Consider the following 21537-nt stretch of genomic DNA (forward strand, 5'->3'; position numbering starts at 1 on the left):
TTCTTTTCCATTCTTCTGTATATTATTCTTGTAAGCAGCTTCGATGCATGAGCTGTTAAGCTGATTGTGCGATAATTCTCGCACTTGTCAGCTCTTGCCGTCTTCGGAATTGTGTGGATGATGCTTTTCCGAAAGTCAGATGGTATATCGCCAGACTCATATATTCTACACACCAACGTGAATAGTCGTTTTGTTGCCACTTCCCCCAATGATTTTAGAAATTCTGATGGAATGTTATCTATCCCTTCTGCCTTATTTGACCGTAAGCCTTCCAAAGCTCTTTTACATTCCGATTCTAATACTGGATCCCCTATCTCTTCTAAATCGACTCCTGTTTCTTCTTCTATCACATCAGACAAATCTTCACCCTCATAGAGGCTTTCAATGTATTCTTTCCACCTATCTGCTCTCTCCTCTGCATTTAACAGTGGAATTACCGTTGCGCTCTTAATGTTACCACCGTTGCTTTTAATGTCACCAAAGGTTGTTTTGACTTTCCTGTATGCTGGGTCTGTCCTTCCGACAATCTTATCTTTTTCGATGTCTTCACATTTTTCCTGCAGCCATTTCGTCTTAGCTTCCCTGCACTTCCTATTTATTTCATTCCTCAGCGACTTTTATTTCTGTATTCCTGATTTTCCCGGAACATGTTTGTACTTCCTCCTTTCATCAATCAACTGAAGTATTTCTTCTGTTACCCATGGTTTCTTCGCAGCTACCTTCTTTGTACCTATGGTTTCCTTCCCAACTTCTGTGATGGCCCTTTTTAGCGATATCCATTCCTCTTCAACTGTACTGCCTACTGCGCCATTCCTTATTGCTGTATCTATAGCGTTAGAGAACTTCAAACGTATCTCGTCATTCCTTAGTACTTCCGTATCCCACTTCTTTGCGTATTGATTCTTCCTGACTAATGTCGAACTTCAGCCTACTCTTCATCACTACTATATTGTGATCTGAGTCTGTATCTGCTCCTGGGTACACCTTACAATCCAGTATCTGATTTCGGAATCTCTGTCTGACCATGATGTAATCTAATTGAAATCTTCCCGTATCTCCAGGCCTTTTCCAAGTATACCTCTTCCTCTTGTGATTCTTGAACAGGGTATTCGCTATTACTAGCTGAAACTTGTTACAGAACTCAATTAGTCTTTCTCCTCTTTCATTCCTTGTCCCAAGCCCATATTCACCTGTAACCTTTTCTTCTACTCCTTCCCCTACAACTGCATTCCAGTCGCCCATGACTATTAGATTTTCGTCCCCCTTTACATACTGCATTACCCTTTCAATATCCTCATACACTTTCTCTATCTGTTCATCTTCAGCTTGCGACGTAGGCATGTATACCTGAACTATCGTTGTCGGTGTTGGTCTGCTGTCGATTCTGACTAGAACAACCCGGTCACTGAACTGTTCACAGTAACACACCCTCTGCCCTACCTTCCTATTCATAACGAATCCTACACCTGTTATACCATTTTCTGCTGCTGTTGATATTACCCGATACTCATCTGACCAGAAATCCTTGTCTTCCTTCCACTTCACTTCACTGACCCCTACTATATCTAGATTGAGCCTTTGCATTTCCCTTTTCAGATTTTCTAGTTTCCCTACCACGTTCAAGCTTCTGACATTTCACGCCCCGACTCGTAGAACGTTATCCTTTCATAGATTATTCAATCTTTTTTCTCATGGTAACCTCCCCCTTGGCAGTCCCCTCCCGGAGATCCGAATGGGGGACTATTCCGGAATCTTTTGCCAATGGAGAGATCATCATGTCACTTCTTCAAATACAGGCCACATGTCCTGTGGATACACGTTACGTGTCTTTAATGCAGTGGTTTCCATTGCCTTCTGCATCCTCATGTCGTTGATCATTGCTGATTCTTCCGCCTTTACGGGCAATTTCCACCCCTAGGACAAGAGAGTGTCCTGAATATCCGCTCCTCCGCCCTCTCTGACAAGGCCGTTGACAGAATGAGGCTGACTTCTTATGCCAGAAATCTTCGGCCGCCAATGCTGATTATTTAACAAAATTTAGGCAGTGGCAGGGATCGAACCCGGGACCGAAGACGTTTAGATTATGAATCTAAGACGCTAGCCCTAGACCAAACGTTTATGAATAGAAAAAGGCGAAACCTTAAAACTGCCCTCATTCCGTTTATAACAATCAAAAACACATTCTTACCCGCAGCAGTTGTTTTATTACTATTCATGGACAAATTCTGTGAAACCTCTGAGTCTGGAGGACTAGCTACGTGATTCCTCTTATTTTATAGGGCACTTGTCTACCAGCGACCCATCCTTTCAGCTGGGCGGAGGAGAAAACTTTGAAGGTATCATTTCGGTATCACAAGCAGTTAGGGAAATAAAACTTAGCCCCGTGTGCCAGAGTAAGCCGTATAAACTGAGGTGCGCCAAGTTCCCCACCAATGATTGTTCCACCGCATCAGCGATGGACCTTATTGGTTCCGTGCATACCTCGAGATTGAGGGCTTTTTTGTATTTACCATCCCCACAATCCGGGCAGTCAAGCGAAAATCTATTCCTTGTCACACACAAAATTCCAATGACACATGTCCAGAGATTACGGAGACAGTGGCTGGTGGCGCTTACCATTCCCTATCTCAGCAATCCCGGGGTCGCGAATCCGGTGCTCGGCGAACGAATACTTAGCCGCTGAGGGCCAGAAATATCAATAGGGACTGTTATCCAGACAACGACCAGCTTTCAGGAAGTATCGATGGCAATGAAAAATGCGGCAGTGGTTATCTTTCGCATTGGCCGTATCTGTAACCTTGCCCCAGCAAAGCAGCTAAGGAAGTAAGAGATTGAAAATACCGCTTCAGTTGTAAATTTCTTTTATTATTACACGACCGGTTTCGGGCTCTTATAAGCCCATCTTTAGGTGTCTTAACTGTGCTCTGGCCCCCGAGCACCGCCGTGGACGTGTGCTAGGCGCGGTGTGTTACCTAAAAGCGCAGAACGGAGTTGCGGATGTACTTCCAATAGAAACTTCCTGGCAGATTAAAACTGTGTGCCCGACCGAGACTCGAAATCGGGACCTTTGCCTTTGGCGGGCAAGTGCTCTACCATCTGAGCTACCGAAGCACGACTCACGCCCGGTACTCACAGCTTTACTTCTGCCAGTATCTCGCCTCCTACCTTCCAAACTTAACAGAAGCTCTCCTTCGCAGGAGAGCTTCTGTTTGGAAAATCTCATTCTGCAGAGTGAAAATCTCATTCTGGAAACATCCCCCAGGCTGTGGCTAAGCCATGTCTCCGCTATATCCTTTCTTTCAGGAGTGGTAGTTCTGCAAGGTTCGCAGGAGAGCTTCTGTTAAGTTTGGAAGGTAGGAGGCGATATACTGGCAGAAGTAAAGCTGTGAGTACCGGGCGTGAGTCGTGCTTCGGTAGCTCAGATGGTAGAGCACTTGCCCGCGAAAGGCAAAGTTCCCGAGTTCGAGTCTCGGTCGGGCACACAATTTTAATCCGCCAGGAAGTTTCATATCAGCGCACACTCCGCTGCAGAGTGAAAATCTCATTCTGGTACTTCCAATAGGATTGATTGTAGGGAAATAAGATTGAGTCATCACGGATTCCTCGCTCTGCCACTGACTCCACAAGACCGCCAGACGATTCTCGTGCCACCTCACAGGCCAGGGTATGACCTGATGTCCTCCCAACACTGTACTGCTGGGATCCGACACTGCTAGAGGAATTGACCAAGCCATCAGTCCAGCGCCACCACTATCTCACCAGGGTGACCACCAATCTGCTTTGCTCTGGACACCTGAGTGGGACACTGCCACTCCATCTTTATTCAGCAACAGCACTGGTCTTTGATATCCTGGATAATGGCACTGGGATTGTGTGTACTTCTGAAATGGTCCCAAGCATCTACATATATAATCCGCTATCCACCAAGCGGTGTGTGGCGGAGGGCACAATTCGCTCCAAAGCCACGTTTCCCCCTCTGTTCCATTCGCGAATCGCGCGAGGGGAAAAACGACTGTTTGAACGCCTCAGTACGAGCTTTAATTGCCCGTATCTTTGAATGGTGATCATTGCGCGATTTGAAAGTTGGTGGTAATAATATATGCTCTACATCCTCTGTGAAGATCGGATTTTGGAATTTAGTGAGCAACCCCTTCCGTTTAGCGCGTCGTCTATCTGCAAGTGTGTCCCACTTCAAACTTTCTATGAGATTTGTAGCTCTCTCGCGGCGGCTAAATGTACCAGTCACGAATCTTGCCGCTCTTCTTTGGACCTTCTCAATTTCTTGAATCATACCCAACTGGTAAGGGTCCCATACAGACTAACAGTACTGTGAGACTTGAATTAACGTATTGTAAGCAATTTCCTTTGTTGAAGGACTGCATCGCTTCAGGATTCTACCAATAACCCACAATCTACAGTTCGCCTAGCCCGTTACTTCTGTGATCTGATCATTCCATTTGAGATCATTTCGAATAGTCACACCCAGATACTTGACGGATGTTACCGCTTCCATTTATTTTGCGCTCTTACATTAATGGGGATTTTCGCCTTGTTATACGCAGTAAGTTACACTTGCTAATATTGAGAGATAACTGCCAGTCATTACACAACGCATTTGTTTTCTGCAAATCCTCACTGATTTATTCACAACTTATGTGTGATAATACTTTCCTGTAGACTACAGCATCATCGACAAACAGTCTAATGCCGCTGTCAATACCATCAACCAGATCGTTTATGTAAATTGTAAATGTTCTGTTGTCTAGAGATCTGGGTATTTTGCCAGCCACAGTATTACGTCAACACTATGCAGACAATAGAGACTTGTCATGTGTAGAGAAGCACCGTCCGGTTGAAAAATTACGCCACACTTTTAGCACGAGAAGGCACACCATATCTGTGATGATGTGTCATCAGAATTCTTTCAGTCACTACGCCAGCCGTGACTTTATTTCTGCGCAGGTTTCTGCCATACTTGCCGGTGACAACCTTCCATTGTAGTGTGGAGCCGCGTCTGATCACTTAACCCAATTCGACATCATTCATCAACAGTCCAGGATTCTCTGTAATGGCAGCACTCCAAACAGATAGGCTCTACATGGGACGGTAACTCCCATCCTGGAGCTTTTAGTCTGTGATCAACGGTGTGGGATGACAATGTTGCAGGGAATCCTTTACTTGTGCTCCGATGGCGGGCGCAGGTATGAAAGTTTACGGAGTGACTGGTGCACAATACGACCATCTTACATTGCGGTGGTCGCAGGTGGTCGACCAAAACCTTGACAGCAGTATGCTCATACAGTACAGCTACAGGCTACTGTAACATCCGAATGCCACACAAATCTGGATACTGCACAACTCGAAAAGCGAACCAAAAGGAGACGCAAGACGAGGCGCCGGCCGGTGTTGCCGAGCGGTTATAGGCTCTTCAGTCTGGAACCGCGCGACAGCTACGGTCGCAGGTTCGAATCCTGCCTCGGGCATGGCTATGTGTGATGTTCTTAGGTTAGTTAGGCTCAAGTAGTTCTAAGTTCTAGGGGACTGATGACCTCAGATGTTAAGTCCCATAGTGCTCAGAGCCATTTGAACCAAAACGAGGCCCATTTCCAACTGTCAGGTCGTGATAAAGCTGACACATCCTAGTATGCGAAATCTCAATGTCATTTACAAATATCACTCAGCGTCTTTTGTGTGCTTCACTGTATCAGTCAGTGAACTTTAACCTGCTTGCTCCAGTCAAGTCTGCCTCCTTCGACAATTTTTTTTACCCCCACACTTACTCTCACTACCTAATTAACAATCCCTTGATGTGTCAAAGTGGGCCCTATCAACATATTTCTCCTTTAATCTATTCTTGAATACATCTACATCCATACTCCGCAAATGGAGGGTACCTTGAGTACCGCTATCGGTTCCCTTCCATTCCAGTCTCGTATTGTTCGTGGAAAAAAAAAGACTGTCGGTATACCTCTGTGTGCGCCCTAATGTCTCTGATTTTATCCTCATGGTCTCTTCGCGAGATGGACGTAGGAGGGAACAATATACTGCTCGATTCCTCGGTGAAGGTATATTGTGGTTTTCGCTGAGACGCTAGACACTGTACGCTTTATTCCACAGTCATGGCTGAAACGGAGACGTACAAAGATTTACAATTATGTTTACGCACAGTTAAGACGCAAGACTCAACAGATTGGTTATTGCAGCTGTGACATTAGGTCAAGCTAGAAGGGGTATTGTAAATCCAGAGAATAAGGAATATGTTAAGAATGAGAAGACCACGTCCTTTATCTAGTCGCTTAACAGAGCGTAATCGCGAGGAACAGGATCTAACAACCAAATATTAGACATCTCCAGCAAAAATTCGTGGTTCGTCAGTCGGGAGTTTCCGGAGTTTGTTAAGTGTTGAAATTTATCGCAGTACTAGAGATCTAGTACGCTATTGCAGTGCCTGTGTTGCCCATAATTACGCTGCATTGTGGCTTCGGACTGTACGGAAATGTACATAATGGATGTAGGAGTGCAGGCTGTACACACACGGTTGACGAAGTTTGGATCTGGCTGTGAAATGTTCTGATAGACTACTGGTAGGGCGACCACCTGCGATAAGCGGAAATCTGGTTCGAGTGTCGGTCCGGCACAAATATTCATTGTTATTCAATTGTACAGTAGATGGTTATCCGTATTTGCAACTGTGAATACTTTTCTTTTAGGGATTTATTGAAAGCTAGACATTTCTTGTCTAAGAGTCGTTTCGTATTTTTAGTGTCATTCAGAGTAGAGAAATTTTTTGTATGCTGTGACATCTGTTTTATTAACTTAAATGAATATCCAACGTTATCGCAGAATGTACTTTTTGCTTTCGGTCACTGTATGGGGGGTTACCATGAAACGCTATAAGAGAAAATATTTCATTGAAATATTCTCCGATCAACATTCAGCACGATACAAGGATAACCTCTGACTTCTTTTTTGGAAGAAGTTTGGTGTCCCTTTTGATACTGAGTAGAAGTCGGTACACCTGCCTGAGCCGTTCGGTCCAAGGCTGCGGTCACAATGGCACCGACATCGCCGGATTTTGCCGATTACAGACGTCGACCGGAGACAGACAATCTTGAAAAAATCCGTAATCCACTACGTGCTGCTACGAAACATTGAGTGTGAAAAACTGATACGTTTAGTAAAAGACATAATGTGATAATCAGTATGCAGTTAGAAACTATGGACTGAAATCGCAGGTTCATGAGAAACCAGAAGTAGGCAACATCTTTATTGGAATTTCATGTATAAATTATAACACCACAAAAATAATTTGTTGAAGTGGGAATTAGGGTGTATGGTAAGTTTCTGTAGTGGATCTTTCTTGCGTTGTGGGAAGTGGAAATTAGCTGTCAACTAATTATTATTATTACTTCTTTACTTTCTCAGACGTTAAGTCTGGTTATGAATGGAGTGACGCGGACCTTTATCAAGCGTCACTTCCTTTTAACTGTACGGTATATGTTATATTGCATTTAGGAACTTTCGGGTAATTGAACATGTATCAATAATTACGGATTTCTGTAGTTGTATATATAAATTTGGATGTAGCTGTATTGCATTGATGTACTGGTGGGTATTGTGTGGTATGACTTCTGTAGTTAATAGTATAATTGGTATAATGTCAACTTTATCCTGATGCCACATGTCCTTGACTTCCTCAGCCAGTTGGATGTATTTTTCAATTTTTTCTCCTGTTTTCTTTTGTATATTTGTTGTATTGGGTATGGATATTTCGATTAGTTGTGTTAATTTCTTCTTTTTATTGGTGAGTATGATGTCAGGTTTGTTATGTGGTGTTGTTTTATCTGTTATAATGGTTCTGTTCCAGTATAATTTGTATTCATCTATCTCCAGTATATTTTGTGGTGCATACTTGTATGTGGGAACATGTTGTTTTATTAGTTTATGTTGTATGGCAAGTTGTTGATGTATTATTTTTGCTACATTGTCATGTCTTCTGGGGTATTCTGTATTTGCTAGTATTGTACATCCGCCTGTGATGTGATCTACTGTTTCTATTTGTTGTTTGCAAAGTCTGCATTTATCTGTTGTGGTATTGGGATCTTTAATAATATGCTTGCTGTAATATCTGGTGTTTATTGTTTGATCCTGTATTGCAATCATGAATCCTTCCGTTGCACTGTATATATTGCCTTTTCTTAGCCATGTGTTGGATGCGTCTTGATCGATGTGTGGCTGTGCTAGATGATACGGGTGCTTGCCGTGTAGTGTTTTCTTTTTTCCAATTTACTTTCTTCGTATCTGTTGATGTTATGTGATCTAAAGGGTTGTAGAAGTGGTTATGAAATTGCAGTGGTGTAGCTGATGTATTTATATGAGTGATTGCTTTGTGTATTTTGCTAGTTTCTGCGCGTTGTAGAAAAAATTTTCTTAAATTGTCTACCTGTCCATAATGTAGGTTTTTATGTCGATAAATCCCCTTCCTCCTTCCTTTCTGCTTAATGTGAATCTTTCTGTTGCTGAATGTATGTGATGTATTCTATATTTGTGGCATTGTGATCGTGTAAGTGTATTGAGTGCTTCTAGGTCTGTGTTACTCCATTTCACTACTCCAAATGAGTAGGTCAATATTGGTATAGCAAAGTATTTAGAGCTTTTGTCTTGTTTATTGCTGTCAATTCTGTTTTCAGTATTTTTGTTAGTCTTTGTCTATATTTTTCTTTTAGTTCTTCTTTAATATTTGTATTATCTATTCCTATTTTTTGTCTGTATCCTAGATAGTTATAGGCATCTGTTTTTTCCATTGCTTCTATGCAGTCGCTGTGGTTATCCAATATGTAATCTTCTTGTTTAGTGTGTTTTCCCTTGACTACGCTATTTTTCTTACATTTGTCTGTTCCAAAAGCCATATTTATATCTTTGCTGAATACTTCTGTTATCTTTAGTAATTGGTTGAGTTGTTGATTTGTTGCTGCCAGTAGTTTTAGATCATCCATGTATAGCAAATGTGTGATTTTGTGTGGGTATGTTCCAGTAATATTGTATCCGTAATTTGTATTATTTAGCATGTTGGATAGTGGGTTCAGAGCAAGGCAGAACCAGAAAGGACTTAATGAGTCTCCTTGGTATATTCCACGCTTAATCTGTATTGGCTGTGATGTGATATTATATGAATTTATTTGGATATTAAGTGTGGTTTTCCAATTTTTCATTACTATGTTTAGGAACTATCAATTTAGGATCTACTTTGTATATTTCCAATGTTTGTAGTAGGCATGAGTGGGGCACACTATCAAAAGCTTTTCGGTAATCAATGTATGCGTAGTGTAGCGACCTTTGTTTAGTTTTAGCTTGATATGGCACCTCTGCATCTATTATCAGTTGCTCTTTACATCCTCGTGCTCCTTTGCAACAGCCTTTTTGTTCTTCATTTATAATTTTGTTCTGTGTTGTATGTGTCAATAATTTCTGTGTAATGACTGAAGTTAAAATTTTGTATATTGTTGGTAGGCATGTTATGGGGCGATATTTAGCTGGGTTTGCTGTGTCTGCTTCATCTTTAGGTTTCAGATAAGTTATTCCATGTGTAAGTGTATCAGGGAATGTGTATGGGTCTGCAATGTAACTGTTAAATAATTTAGTTAGATGTGAATGTGTTGAGGTGAACTTCTTTCGCCAGAAATTTGCTATTTTATCTTTTTCAGGGGCTTTCCAATTGTGAGTAGAATTAGTTGCTTGGGTGACTTCATGTTGCAAAATTATCACTTCAGGCATTTGTGGTATCATCTTTTATGTGTGTTTCTGCTTTTATCCACCGTGCATGCCTGTTATGTTGTACAGGGTTTGACCATATGTTGCTCCAAAAGTGTTCCATGTCTGTTATGTTTGGTGGATTGTCTATTTTAACGTGTGTGTAATCTATTGTCTGGTAAAATTTCTTTTGGTTTGTGTTGAATGCTTGGTTTTGTTTCCTTCTATTTTCACTTTTTTTGTATCTTCTAAGTCGTTTTGCCAATGCTTGTAATTTCTGCTTCTTTTCGTCTAATTGCCCTATCGCTTCTTCTTGTGAGATTTTACCTAACCTTTTTCGTTTTTTGTCTGATATTTCATTTCTTATAAACTGTGTTAGCTGTCCGATGTCTTTTCCCAGTTTTTCTATTCTGATCTGTAGCCTGTGTTGCCATGCTGGTTTTGTGGGTTTCTTCTGTGTGTTGGATGGTTCTGAGCTCTGCCTAGTGTGCATATTTAGTGTAGTGAGTGCTCCTATATAAACCAGTAGTTTTAACTCTTCCATAGTTGTATTTTCATTTATTTTGTTGTGTATGATTGTGTTGATAGTTGTTGTTGTTGTTGTTGTTGTTGTTGTTGTTGTTTCGATTTGTGAGTTATTTGGTGGTCTATGCAAGAATGGTCTAACGTCTGTATTTGTGTGTTTGTATTGTATATGTGTCGGCTGAAATTTTTCCTTCTATATTTAACATGTGTCACTTCGTGTTCTGTTTGTGCTCGTTCTGGTGGCTGTCTTAAGATTTCGTTTTGCTCTGATTGTTTAATTGATGCGTGTTCTTTGTTTGTCTGCTCTGGGATGTTTGAAATGGCTCTGAGCACTATGGGACTCAACTGCTGTGGTCATAAGTCTCTTAGAACTTAGAACTACTTAAACCTAACTAACCTAAGGCTGGATTCGAACCTGCGACCGTAGCGGTAGTGCGGTTCCAGACTGTAGCGCCTTTAACCGCTCGGCCACCCCGGCCGGCTGGGATGTTTGAGTCCATTACTGTTTTTTGTTCTTCTTCTGGTTGCACATTATTTTGTTCCAGTATTTGTTGTACTTGATGTTTTCTAATTCTAACTGGGGAATCCTGTTATTTTTGATTATTACAAGGATCTGATCAGCTAGTCGTTCTGTTAACAATTTTAATTCTGGGTATCTCGTAATAAATGTTGTGTGTACTTGTGTGTCTTTGAAGAGTATTTAAGATTCCAGTACTACACTGATTATGCGAATATATGCCAGTATTTCATTAATTTTCACCATTATTAGAATAAAATGAGCTTCTTTGAGACTACCAATATTCCTTTTACCGATTAAATAATACTTGCTTAATCACACACGAATTTATCCACGTCTCATATAATAGAAATATCATCTATTTTCACCACGTAAGTTCACCATTATAAGATCATAACTTCATTGGCAAAACCTTTGTACACCGTAGTAGCACATCCTACCACTTTAGCAAAATAAAACATGTTCGGAACATCGCGTTTTGGAGAGATGTTTAATCCGGTGGATGATTTTTGCTACTTGGCAGAAAAGTAACTGATGATGGCCGAAATGGAGAGGATATGAAATGTAGACCGGCAGTGGCAAGGAAAGCGTCTCTGGAGAAATTTGTTAATATCGAGTATTTCTATGGAGTGTAGCTTTTTTTTGTCACCTGCCTTCTGATTGGTTTGATGCGGCTCGCCCACGAATTCCTCTCTCGTGCCAAACTCCATCTCTGAGAGCACTAGAAACATACATCAATTATTTGCTGGATGTATTCCAATCCATGTCTTCCTCTAGAGTTTTTTGCCCTCTATAGCTCCCTCTAGTACCATGGAAGTCATTCTTTCATGTAGTCACATATGGAAGTGGAACATGCACGATAACCAGTTTAGACAAGAAGAGAATGGAAGCATTTGAAATGTAGTGCTACAGAAGAATACTGAAGATTTAATCTTTTAACTAAAGAAGAGGTATTTAATAGAATTGGGAAGCAAAGAACTTTGTGACAAATTAAGTAGAAGAAGGGATCATTTGGTAAGACACATTCCGAGACCCCAAGGGATCAGCAATTTAGTGTAGGAGGGAAGTGTGGGAGTGTTAAAGTCTTAGAGGGAGAACACAAAATGAATACAGTAAGCAGATTCAGAAGGATTTAGGTTGCAGTAGTTACTCGGAGATGGCTACACTCGCACGGGAGAGAGTTGCATGGAGAGCTGCATCAGACCAGTTTTCGGACTGAAGACCGCAACGACACATCACTAAAACTCCATATTTTCGTACAAACGTGTAAATATGAAAACATCATCAATGCAACATTTTAGTTTCATAGCTAGCGGCCCTTCTGACACTAATCGGTGGTGGGAAAGTGGCATCACAAAGTTAAAGCGTTCTTAACTTCTATGGCATCGCGTTTCCGCCTTCACCTCGTATAACCGTAAAACTTATCTGAAGACAGAGCGTACAGCACTCACCATTTTCTTTTCGAGACAGAGATAGCTCGTTTACATGCATTCGGCAGCCTTAATAGCAAACGCCACACGGCAAACCTCATCTCCAGGCACAGAGACCTTATGGTAGCCATACCACTCAGGGAGGTTAAACTCTAACCTACTTCATACACGTAACAGATACTAACCTAACATAACCACCTTGCCCCAGCGAAAAACTGAAGGGAGAAACCGGATGCACCGTGAACAAGCTGTCGGTATATGTTGCCGGGCGACCACTGGCGATGGCGTCTGACGTCCGTTGCCGATGACACTGTGAACGCAGCGTAACGTACAGCGTCTGTGCCTCCGAAAAGTAATCACGAAATCCACACCATTGACTTCTAGGTAATATATAAACAATTCCCATTTGAAGAAGAGGGAAGAAAACTTCCAAAACGCTGTATGAGCATTATGCAGAAAGCAGCTTCCATAAGGCTGTAAATAAAATGTTGAAGAAAAATATTAAATGGTCCTTTTTCGTTACGTTTCTGTTCAGATTTAAGCCCTTTATTCTGAAGACGTAGATAATGTACGAGTTTTCAAAATGAGCATCGTAGTTACCAGTTCCACTTTTGAGCAACAATAGTATATTTTGATTAAGAGTGGAAGGTGAAACTTTCATGGTAGACAAGGTCTTCAGCTAGTAGAAGAATACAGAAAGCTGGTGACAAATTTGGTAAAGAAGTATCATTACACGATATTTGAACTGGCATACGCGTTTCTGCAACTTTTAAAGAACGTTATGCATCAGATCGTCAGTAAACAACTAATGCCTCGCACTTTCTCTGTTCGTTTGGCGTCTGAAATTCATGTCTGATAACCGCAGATGGTTTCTTGGAACTTTGCTTTTGCGATGCGATTCGGAGCAAGAAGTCTTACATAATACAGTATTGCCAATTGACAGCTGTCTGTAGTATGAAGACACAATTCCAATATAAACTAAACGAAACTGTCTAATAAAGTTTATGGCCACTGCTTTTGGTACACTGATGGAATTTTATTTTTAGATTTTATGGAAGCAGGAACAAAATTTTGGGAGATGGTTCACACTATCACGAGAACTCAGGCAAGCCATCCGCAGCAATGTCAGTGCCGAGGCTCTGCAGTTATTAAATACGAACTGTCACTGCAGTTAAAAAAGAACGTTTTTGAACACCAACCTGGTAGGCTGAATTGGCTCCAAGTACACATATTCTCTGTAGACAAGAAAAATGTAGCACAGCATCATGGACTGACAGTTATATCGGGAAGTTTGTACAAGGGCTTGTCAGAGTAAGAAAAGGTCGGTCGCGAAATGAAAACCACAGCGGATTTACTTTTTTATTTTTTTGCAGCAGTTATCTACGCCCTCCAGCTACTTCTCAACATTGTCGCTGGTCCGACAGACATCTGTGGCAACGCTGTACTAACTTTCCAATAAAAGGTCTCTGCATGAGCCTCTTCATGATTTTGCCATACCACACAGCTTCATTTGTTTGCCTCTGGCATTTCAATTGTTGCTGCAAGTCGTCTCTTACCCTAGATGTAAAGAAGAAAAGCGAAAAGAGTGAGCAGCTGAGTGTGTGTGGTGGGCACAGTACACTATCCACACTTCTTAACATTTCACTAGGTTATTGGTACTTGTCGGAGCCCCCACACGCGTGCCATATTTCTATGTATCTGTTCTTTCCACTTCTTGTCCGACCAGTTGAATGTATGCAAGGATTTCATTGTGTAGATCCGTGGGAGTGTAGCAGTCTGCCACTGTGAGAACAGCCAACTGTAGGAAACACCTACCAGGTAGCGTTGAGGTTTCTGTTTGCCTTTGACGAACCCTTTGTATAGGTTGGTACCACAATAGGGGTTCCTCTAACCACTTTCGTAGGTACTGGGAGCAATTGTGATTGGAGAGCGAAATCTCGTGGAAGTGTTCCGTACGACGCGAAACGGGTGAGACACACTGACGGTCAGTGCGCATTTTCGGTGAGAAGTTCATGTGTTTTATATAAGTTTTTGAAAGCCAGACAACGTAAATGATTCCTTTCATCGTTCATAGTTTATTAACTTGTGTGGCAAATTTTACTTGCTAATTTGCGAATGTTAAGTGCGTTAAAATCCAGGTACGGTGTAGGCTATGTTCAGTTGAACTGTTAAACACGTGCAGCCGTGTAGAGTTTATTGGGATCCAGTTAACTTTGTTTAGTATCCCCTTCGCTAGAGCATATATATTTCGCATGATTTCCGTGATTTTATTACAATTTTGCGCAATTCGTCTCACTTGATAACTTTCTTTTTGCACGCTTTTGTTTGTGAGGACCACGTGGTCGTGATCTAACGCTGTAGAATATCTGAATTAATTGTGATTCTTATTTATACTTCATTTTTATAGCAATTAACTGTAATAGAAATTTTACTCATCCCGCATGTTAAAATCAAGGAAACCCTTCTTGCTACCCACGTGTGATGTGGTCAAGGTTTTTAGTTATTTTTCTTCCCGTTAGTCTCTCCAGTGCGTGTGAATGTATGTGTTTATGATTAAACCATCCTTTGATCATTCCTCTTCCATAGTTCGTAGACCTTGAAGGGGACTCCGAAGTAAAGTTCTAGGTTTAATTAACATGCGACGAAGTAGATTGCAGGCAACAGCAACCATCATCATATTACTCACTATATATATTCATGCACACAATTATATTTACCAATCTAATAAATGTTCTTTTGCCACAATTTTTGTTTATGCTCTCACTGCAAAAATTCCACTTCATGTTTCATCCAGCTCTGATGTACGGCAGATCCTTCTACATTCCGTTTTCGCCACAGTTTTATTTAGGCCATACTTTACCCCCAATATTCAGATTAACTGTAAACATACCTTTCACCAATACCTTCGTCCAAGAAAGCAGCCTTATGCTTCTTCCAATAGTTTTCTACACTGGACTGCAGGCCGTTCTCTGGGCCAAAATGTTTTCTTCACAGCCAGAGGTTCACGTGAGCAGAGGTGAAAATCAGAGGGAGCCAAGTCTCGGCTGTGTAGTGTGAGATCAAACAGCTCTGTGGGTGGGTCGTCATTGCCCCTGAAGTGTGCCACCATGAAGACAGAAATGCATGACAATTACGTTATGTAGTGCTGCATGAGATCAGACGAAATCTCTCGGAAGACACTCATACTTGGCGGGGTACACTGTTTTCTAGGCATCTTCATGCGCTCAATGTACGCTCGTAACTGAGAAGAGTGACGTGACGCTATCTATAGGCGTAGTCGACACACTCATCTGTGCAAAACTTCAGATTTTCACTGTGGTTTCCATGTCGCGACCGATTGTTCCGTACTTTCGGAATAACCCAAGTTATTTATGCAGAGGGTATTCGTCAACCAGTTAATTTTAGTCTTTACATAGCATGATCAGCCACTGTGACCACCTACCTAATCGACAGATGTCCTCTTGACACATCAGCGGCGATGCGTCCGCGTCGTGGCATGGAAGTAGTGAGGTCTTGGAAAGTCGTTGGAGGAAGTTTACACCGCATCTACACACACACAGAACACAGAGAAAACACAGAACACAGAGAACACACAGAACACAGAGAACACACAGAACACACAGAACACACAGAGAACACACACACACACACACACACACACACACACACACACACACACACACACACACACACAACACACACAAACACACACACACACACACAAAACACACACACACAACACACACAAACACACACACACACAAAACACACACACACACACACACACACACACAAAAAACACACACACACAAAAAACACACACACAAAAAGAAACACACACACAAAAAGAAACACACACACACATAAAACACACACACACATAAAACACACACACACATAAAACACACACACACAAAAAACACACACACACAAAAAACACACACACTCGCACACACACACACACACACACAAAACACACACACACACACAAAACACACACACACACAAAAAACACACACACACAAAAAACACACACACACAAAAAACACACACACACAAAAAAAACACACACACACACACAAAACACACACACACACACACACACACACACACACACACACACACACACACACACACCACACACACACAAAAAACACACACATAAAAAACACACACACACACAAAACACACACACACACAAAAAACACAGACACACACGCACACACAAAATACACACATACACACACAAAAAACACACACAAAAAACACACACACACAGTTACCTAATTCAACTAAAGTCCGAGAAGGGAGGCCACATCCCAGCTATGTTCGATCGTGTTCCGATCTTGCTAATTGTAAGGCTGACATATCAATTGGGGCTTGCCACTGTGTTCCCAGAAATACTCAACCACACTCCTAGCCCTGCGATATGTCGCATTGCCTTTTTGAAAAATGGCACTGCCGTCAGAAGACAAGATCGTCATGAAGGGGTGTCCGTCGTCTGCAACCAGTGTACGATACTCCTCGGTCGTCGTGGCGCCTTAAACGAGCTCCATTAGATCCATGAATGCCCCTGTGAGCGTTCACCAGAGCATAGTGCAGCAGCCGCCAGTTTGTCTCCGTCCCGCAGTACAGGTGTCAAGAAACTGTTGCCTTGGAAGACGACGGATTCGCGCCCTCTCATCGGCATGATGAAGGTATCAAGATTCATTGCATCATGTAACGCTCTATCACTGCGCCAACGTCCAATGCCGATGGGCATGTACCCATTTCAATCGAAACTGCCAATGTCGTGGTCCTAACATTGGCACATACGTGGGTCATCGGCTGCAGAGGCCCATCATTTGGAGTGTTCGGTGCGTTTTGTGTTCAGACACGCTTGTACTCCACCCAGCATTAAAGTCTGATATTAGTTCGGCCATAGTTCGCCGCCTTTACTGGTTTAGCAGTCTGTTCAGCCTACGACGTGCCACATCTGTCATAGGTGGCCGCCCAACCCCACGACGTCTAGACGTGCTTTCATCCTAGTTCCGCTACCTGTTGAAGACACCACAGCACTCCTTTAACATCCGGTAAGTCGTGCATCCGAAATGCACGTGCCGAGCCTCTGGGCCATCGTTATTTATCCTCAGTCAAACTCTTGACAGATCGCGCGCCTTTCCCATTCCACACACAGACAGCACGCTCGCTGATTCTACATGCACCGTCCATGTGTCTGACTTGCAGTCGTTCCTCACCAGGTGACGCTGATGTCGCATGGACGAATATATCTAGATACGAGGTCGGTCGTCATAATGTTCTGGCTGATTAGTGTATGCTACGTACAAATTTTATTTGTTTTCCTAACTCAGGGAATAAACTAAATTCGCCGCGCTTGACTGACGCAATTCTTTCCGTCAGTTCTTTCAGTGCATTAGTTTTAGTTTCTGCTTGTTCCTATCAGATGGTATCATCTCCTTAAAGAAAGCTCAATGTCGGCGTGTCTTCGAGAAATAAAGTTAATTTCAGTTTGCGCTCAGTAATTTCGGATTAGAATTTGTTTAGAATTGCTGTAATATGTTAACGTACCACAAAATATCGAGTAAGTGATCATTTCATCACATTAATACAATGACTCATACCGATGAAGCCTTGGACTACATTTGGCAACGACCTCTACTTTCATAATTTTTAGATGTTTTCTGCGTATTGCACGTATTTCTGTTATTTTTAGTTAACTATTATTCACTATTAACAAGTTCTAAAATTTAATTTACTAATACCGTTTTGTCCCAGAACAAAGCACTGACCACCAATACAAACTTTTCGTTCATAGAAACGAATCTCTGGACTGAGTTTAAGTGGTACAATAACGGTATCAGTCTAGACGGCTGTCGTACAGAATCTTAATCCAAACGAAAAAATTCTATAAATGTTCTGTAATTACTCCCACATTTAATTTATATTCAAGCGGACCTCACATTCCTCGTACCCCACGTGATACAATAATTTTGTGGATGATTTGTAACCCAATGTAATTCACGGACGTACCTCCTAACTCACTAAGCCTGTCATTAAATTATGTATTCCAGTGTAGCTTTCTACTGTTATATTAAGTTACTTGTTGGTAATACTTTGTCGTAGCATTTACTGCTTCAAAAGAATGAATTTATGTACTCGAACCATCTGAATCTTTAATGAACGACTCCACTATACTCTTACTATTCTCATTCCGTATGTGTCGTGTGTTCTGTGAACTGTAGTTCACTCACTTTTAACTTTTTGCTCATCCGTGGAAGAATAGCTGCTGTCCTCATTGCGGCATGCTTTTACGGAGAAACCGGCTTCATGCAGGTATTTCGTCAGAACGGCCACTGGATTTTCCGTTCGTACGTAAGGTGGCTCGAACTGACGGTAATCCTGGAACAGACCAAAGTTATTCTCTTTTATCCGGCCAGCACACACACACACAGTGGCGCTCTATTTCAAGCTGGGAGTGTCAGAGTATTTTCTTTGGTGTGACTGACTGCATTAGACAGCCGTTAAGTTCTATGGCTCTACAGTCCATTAGACCTAAATGTTAAAAATCATCGTGACTTCTCCACCCACTAAAACATTAATTGCAGCTTACCATCATGTAGGCACTCCAGCGAGAGGACTTGGACAGTGTTTCGAACATCATATAGAGGGGACTGCCGGTCACGATGATCAGAACTGTTTCGCCTCCGGGAGACAGAAGCTTACCGATGTTCTGAAGGGCAAGTCTGCAACGAAGAGTTTGATATCTTTATAACCCTGTTTTTTAAACAATTGAATTTTTACAGAGTGAATAAAATAACTAAACGTCACATGCAATACTTAACAAAAACAATCCAAAAAGGTTTATGTTAAATAATTTCATAGATGTTGACGTGGGAGGCTATTCTGTGCGAGGAGCAGGAACCAAGTTCCTCAAAGCTCAAGAGCCAGTTTCTGACCTGAGTTATTAAAAAATCTATGCTGAAAATCTGTACCAACATTTGGAAGGAACTATTAAATATTATTTACAGCGTATCAGTGACAAAATACAACAATCATTTCTTCCTGTTGGACTAGAAAAATAGTGCTAATCCAGAACTATCGAAAATTCAGTATTTGTGTTAAGCAAGAGAGAGATTCTGTCAGTGAGAAATGAACAGTACAATATGTACCCGCTACACGTTGTCATAAATAGTATCTCTTACAGTAAAAACAAGCAAATCAAGCAAATTACATCAACGACCCCATTATACCAAATATTGGTTGACATATTAACGAATGAACTGCGGGCGTTCACGAAGTCGTGCTGCATTTTTTTCTCGGCAAATTTCAATTTATAAATGTGTGACCCCACGGAATATTTCCACTTCAGGCCTTATCGTTTCATGATGTTCCGATACATGGAAGCGCTACACGTAGCCTTCAAAAGAGGTGGGGGGGGGGGGGGGTCGGTAACGGAAGTGCGTTCCTAATAAAAGACCTGTCATTATGTATCTTTTCGGGAAATCTAGATCATCGCAGATATTCATGGGCACTTGCTGAATATCTACTGAGACCTGGCAGTGAACAAAAGCAGATGAGCCGTTGGGCGTGGCGTATCGCAGTACGGTCGGGCAAACCTGTCCAATCTCCCGCATGCCGACCGGTCGCACAAAGCTGTAACTCCCGGAATGCTGGCACGTGCAGAGGAGACACACATCCGAGGTGATCGACGTATCTGGAACTCTGAAGGTGTTTAATGTCCTCCCTCATGGCGCTACCATCAGGGACCTAAAGAAACGACTTAATCGCGTTCGTCGGCACAAAAATGCAAACTGACTACCGCTTTTCCATGATAACACAACACCTCATACAATTCTGCGCACACGAGAATGAATGGATATTATATTGAAAAATAGGGTATTGTAGTCAAACGAAGGAATAATTTAGTGTACTGGAATCCCGAATAAAACCAACCTGCTTTCAGAAAAAAGCATGTTCCATTACTTTCTGAACGCCCTTCGTAATACGTTTGTAAGACAATGGCCTCACAGTTCTCTTCAGAGGCCATTCATATAGTTACTTGGTGCTACTAATTAGGGACTTAACCTCAAACGGACAAAACTGGACAATTTTTTTACAAATACGGTGATGTGTGTACACTACTCAACATCATTTATCTGTAAAACTCTGCATTCGTGTACAATCTTTACTCGTAGCTCAACTATTCTAAAGGCTACAGCTGAAGGAACAACACCCTGAAACAGACAGTTACGACCAGCAGACTCACGAGAGTCATGGATGGTGTATTGTTAAAACATTCAGACTTACTGAGTCATTTCCCGAATTAGAAGCTGCTGTGTATGTTCTTCCCTTATGCAGACATGGCGCTAAAATTAATTAATTGAAGCAACAGAATGGAACACTATGCAAGGAACACACGGAGATGCTGTTTCATTTTTTGTGTATCCACGGAACACGAGTTCAGTATCAAGTGCCACTGATCACACTGCCTTTATTTTAGCCACGAACCTATCCATTCCACTACGCCTTAATCATTAAATTGCAGTTGAATTCGCCTTCTCACTATTACAATTTGGGCAGTATAAGTGTTCTGTAAGCCATCTCTTTTGGGCGAAGAGCAGTTTCGCAGTATTCTAACAATAGAAGGTTTTATAGCGTTTGCTTTATCAGCAACTGAGGCTACGCGATTATTCTGTTTCATATTTTTCGCAGTGTTGCTTCCATATATTTATTGAAGCTGTAATATGAATTCTTGATGCGCCTCAATCTTGTAATAAACATGTACCACAATTTTACGTTTCGTGATGTTCGCGACTTTCGGTTTTCTGCATTAAGATCTAGTTTGCAGTATTGGCAGCAGGTCGTTATTTTGTCGACATTTGAAGCGACGTTACAGCAATTTTTACTGGACTGAGCTCAATCTTATACCTAACTGCATCATTTTCTTAAAACGTAGCAGCTGTAGCTAATTTTATTCGATGAATATTATCATATACCATGAACAATAAACTTCCTATTACACTCATTCGGGGATACCAATGTCAGCAGATTACGTTTCATTGGTGACAACGTGCTGCGTCGTTTCTTTCACGAACACTGGAGCTTGCATAATAAACTAATTACAAAGTTGGTTAAGACCTGAAATAGCTTTTTTCTTTGAGTCATCAGGCTCCTGAATGGCTAAATGTGGCCCACAATGGATTCCTCTCGTTTGCCAACCTATTTTCATCCCTTACCTTATCAAATGGTTCAAATGGCTCTGAGCACCATGGGACTTAACATCTGAGGTCATCAGTCCCCTAGAACTTAGAACTA

The 21537-nt window shown here is 41.7% G+C and overlaps 1 protein-coding gene across 1 annotated transcript in view; it reads right to left on the reverse strand.

The window, feature by feature from the left end:
- Positions 1-21537, reverse strand: part of LOC126260951 (juvenile hormone acid O-methyltransferase-like) — a 105706-nt gene that overhangs the window by 13827 nt on the left and 70342 nt on the right. Inside the window, exons 3-4 of the mRNA XM_049958462.1 lie at positions 18833-18965; positions 18474-18621 (exon numbers count right to left, since the gene is read on the reverse strand). Of these exons, the coding sequence (XP_049814419.1) occupies positions 18474-18621; positions 18833-18965 (281 nt within the window). The remainder of the gene's footprint in view (positions 1-18473; positions 18622-18832; positions 18966-21537) is intronic.

This window comes from Schistocerca nitens, chromosome 5 (genome assembly GCF_023898315.1).
Source record: "Schistocerca nitens isolate TAMUIC-IGC-003100 chromosome 5, iqSchNite1.1, whole genome shotgun sequence".
In the NCBI taxonomy this organism is placed as follows: Eukaryota; Metazoa; Arthropoda; class Insecta; order Orthoptera; family Acrididae; genus Schistocerca; species Schistocerca nitens.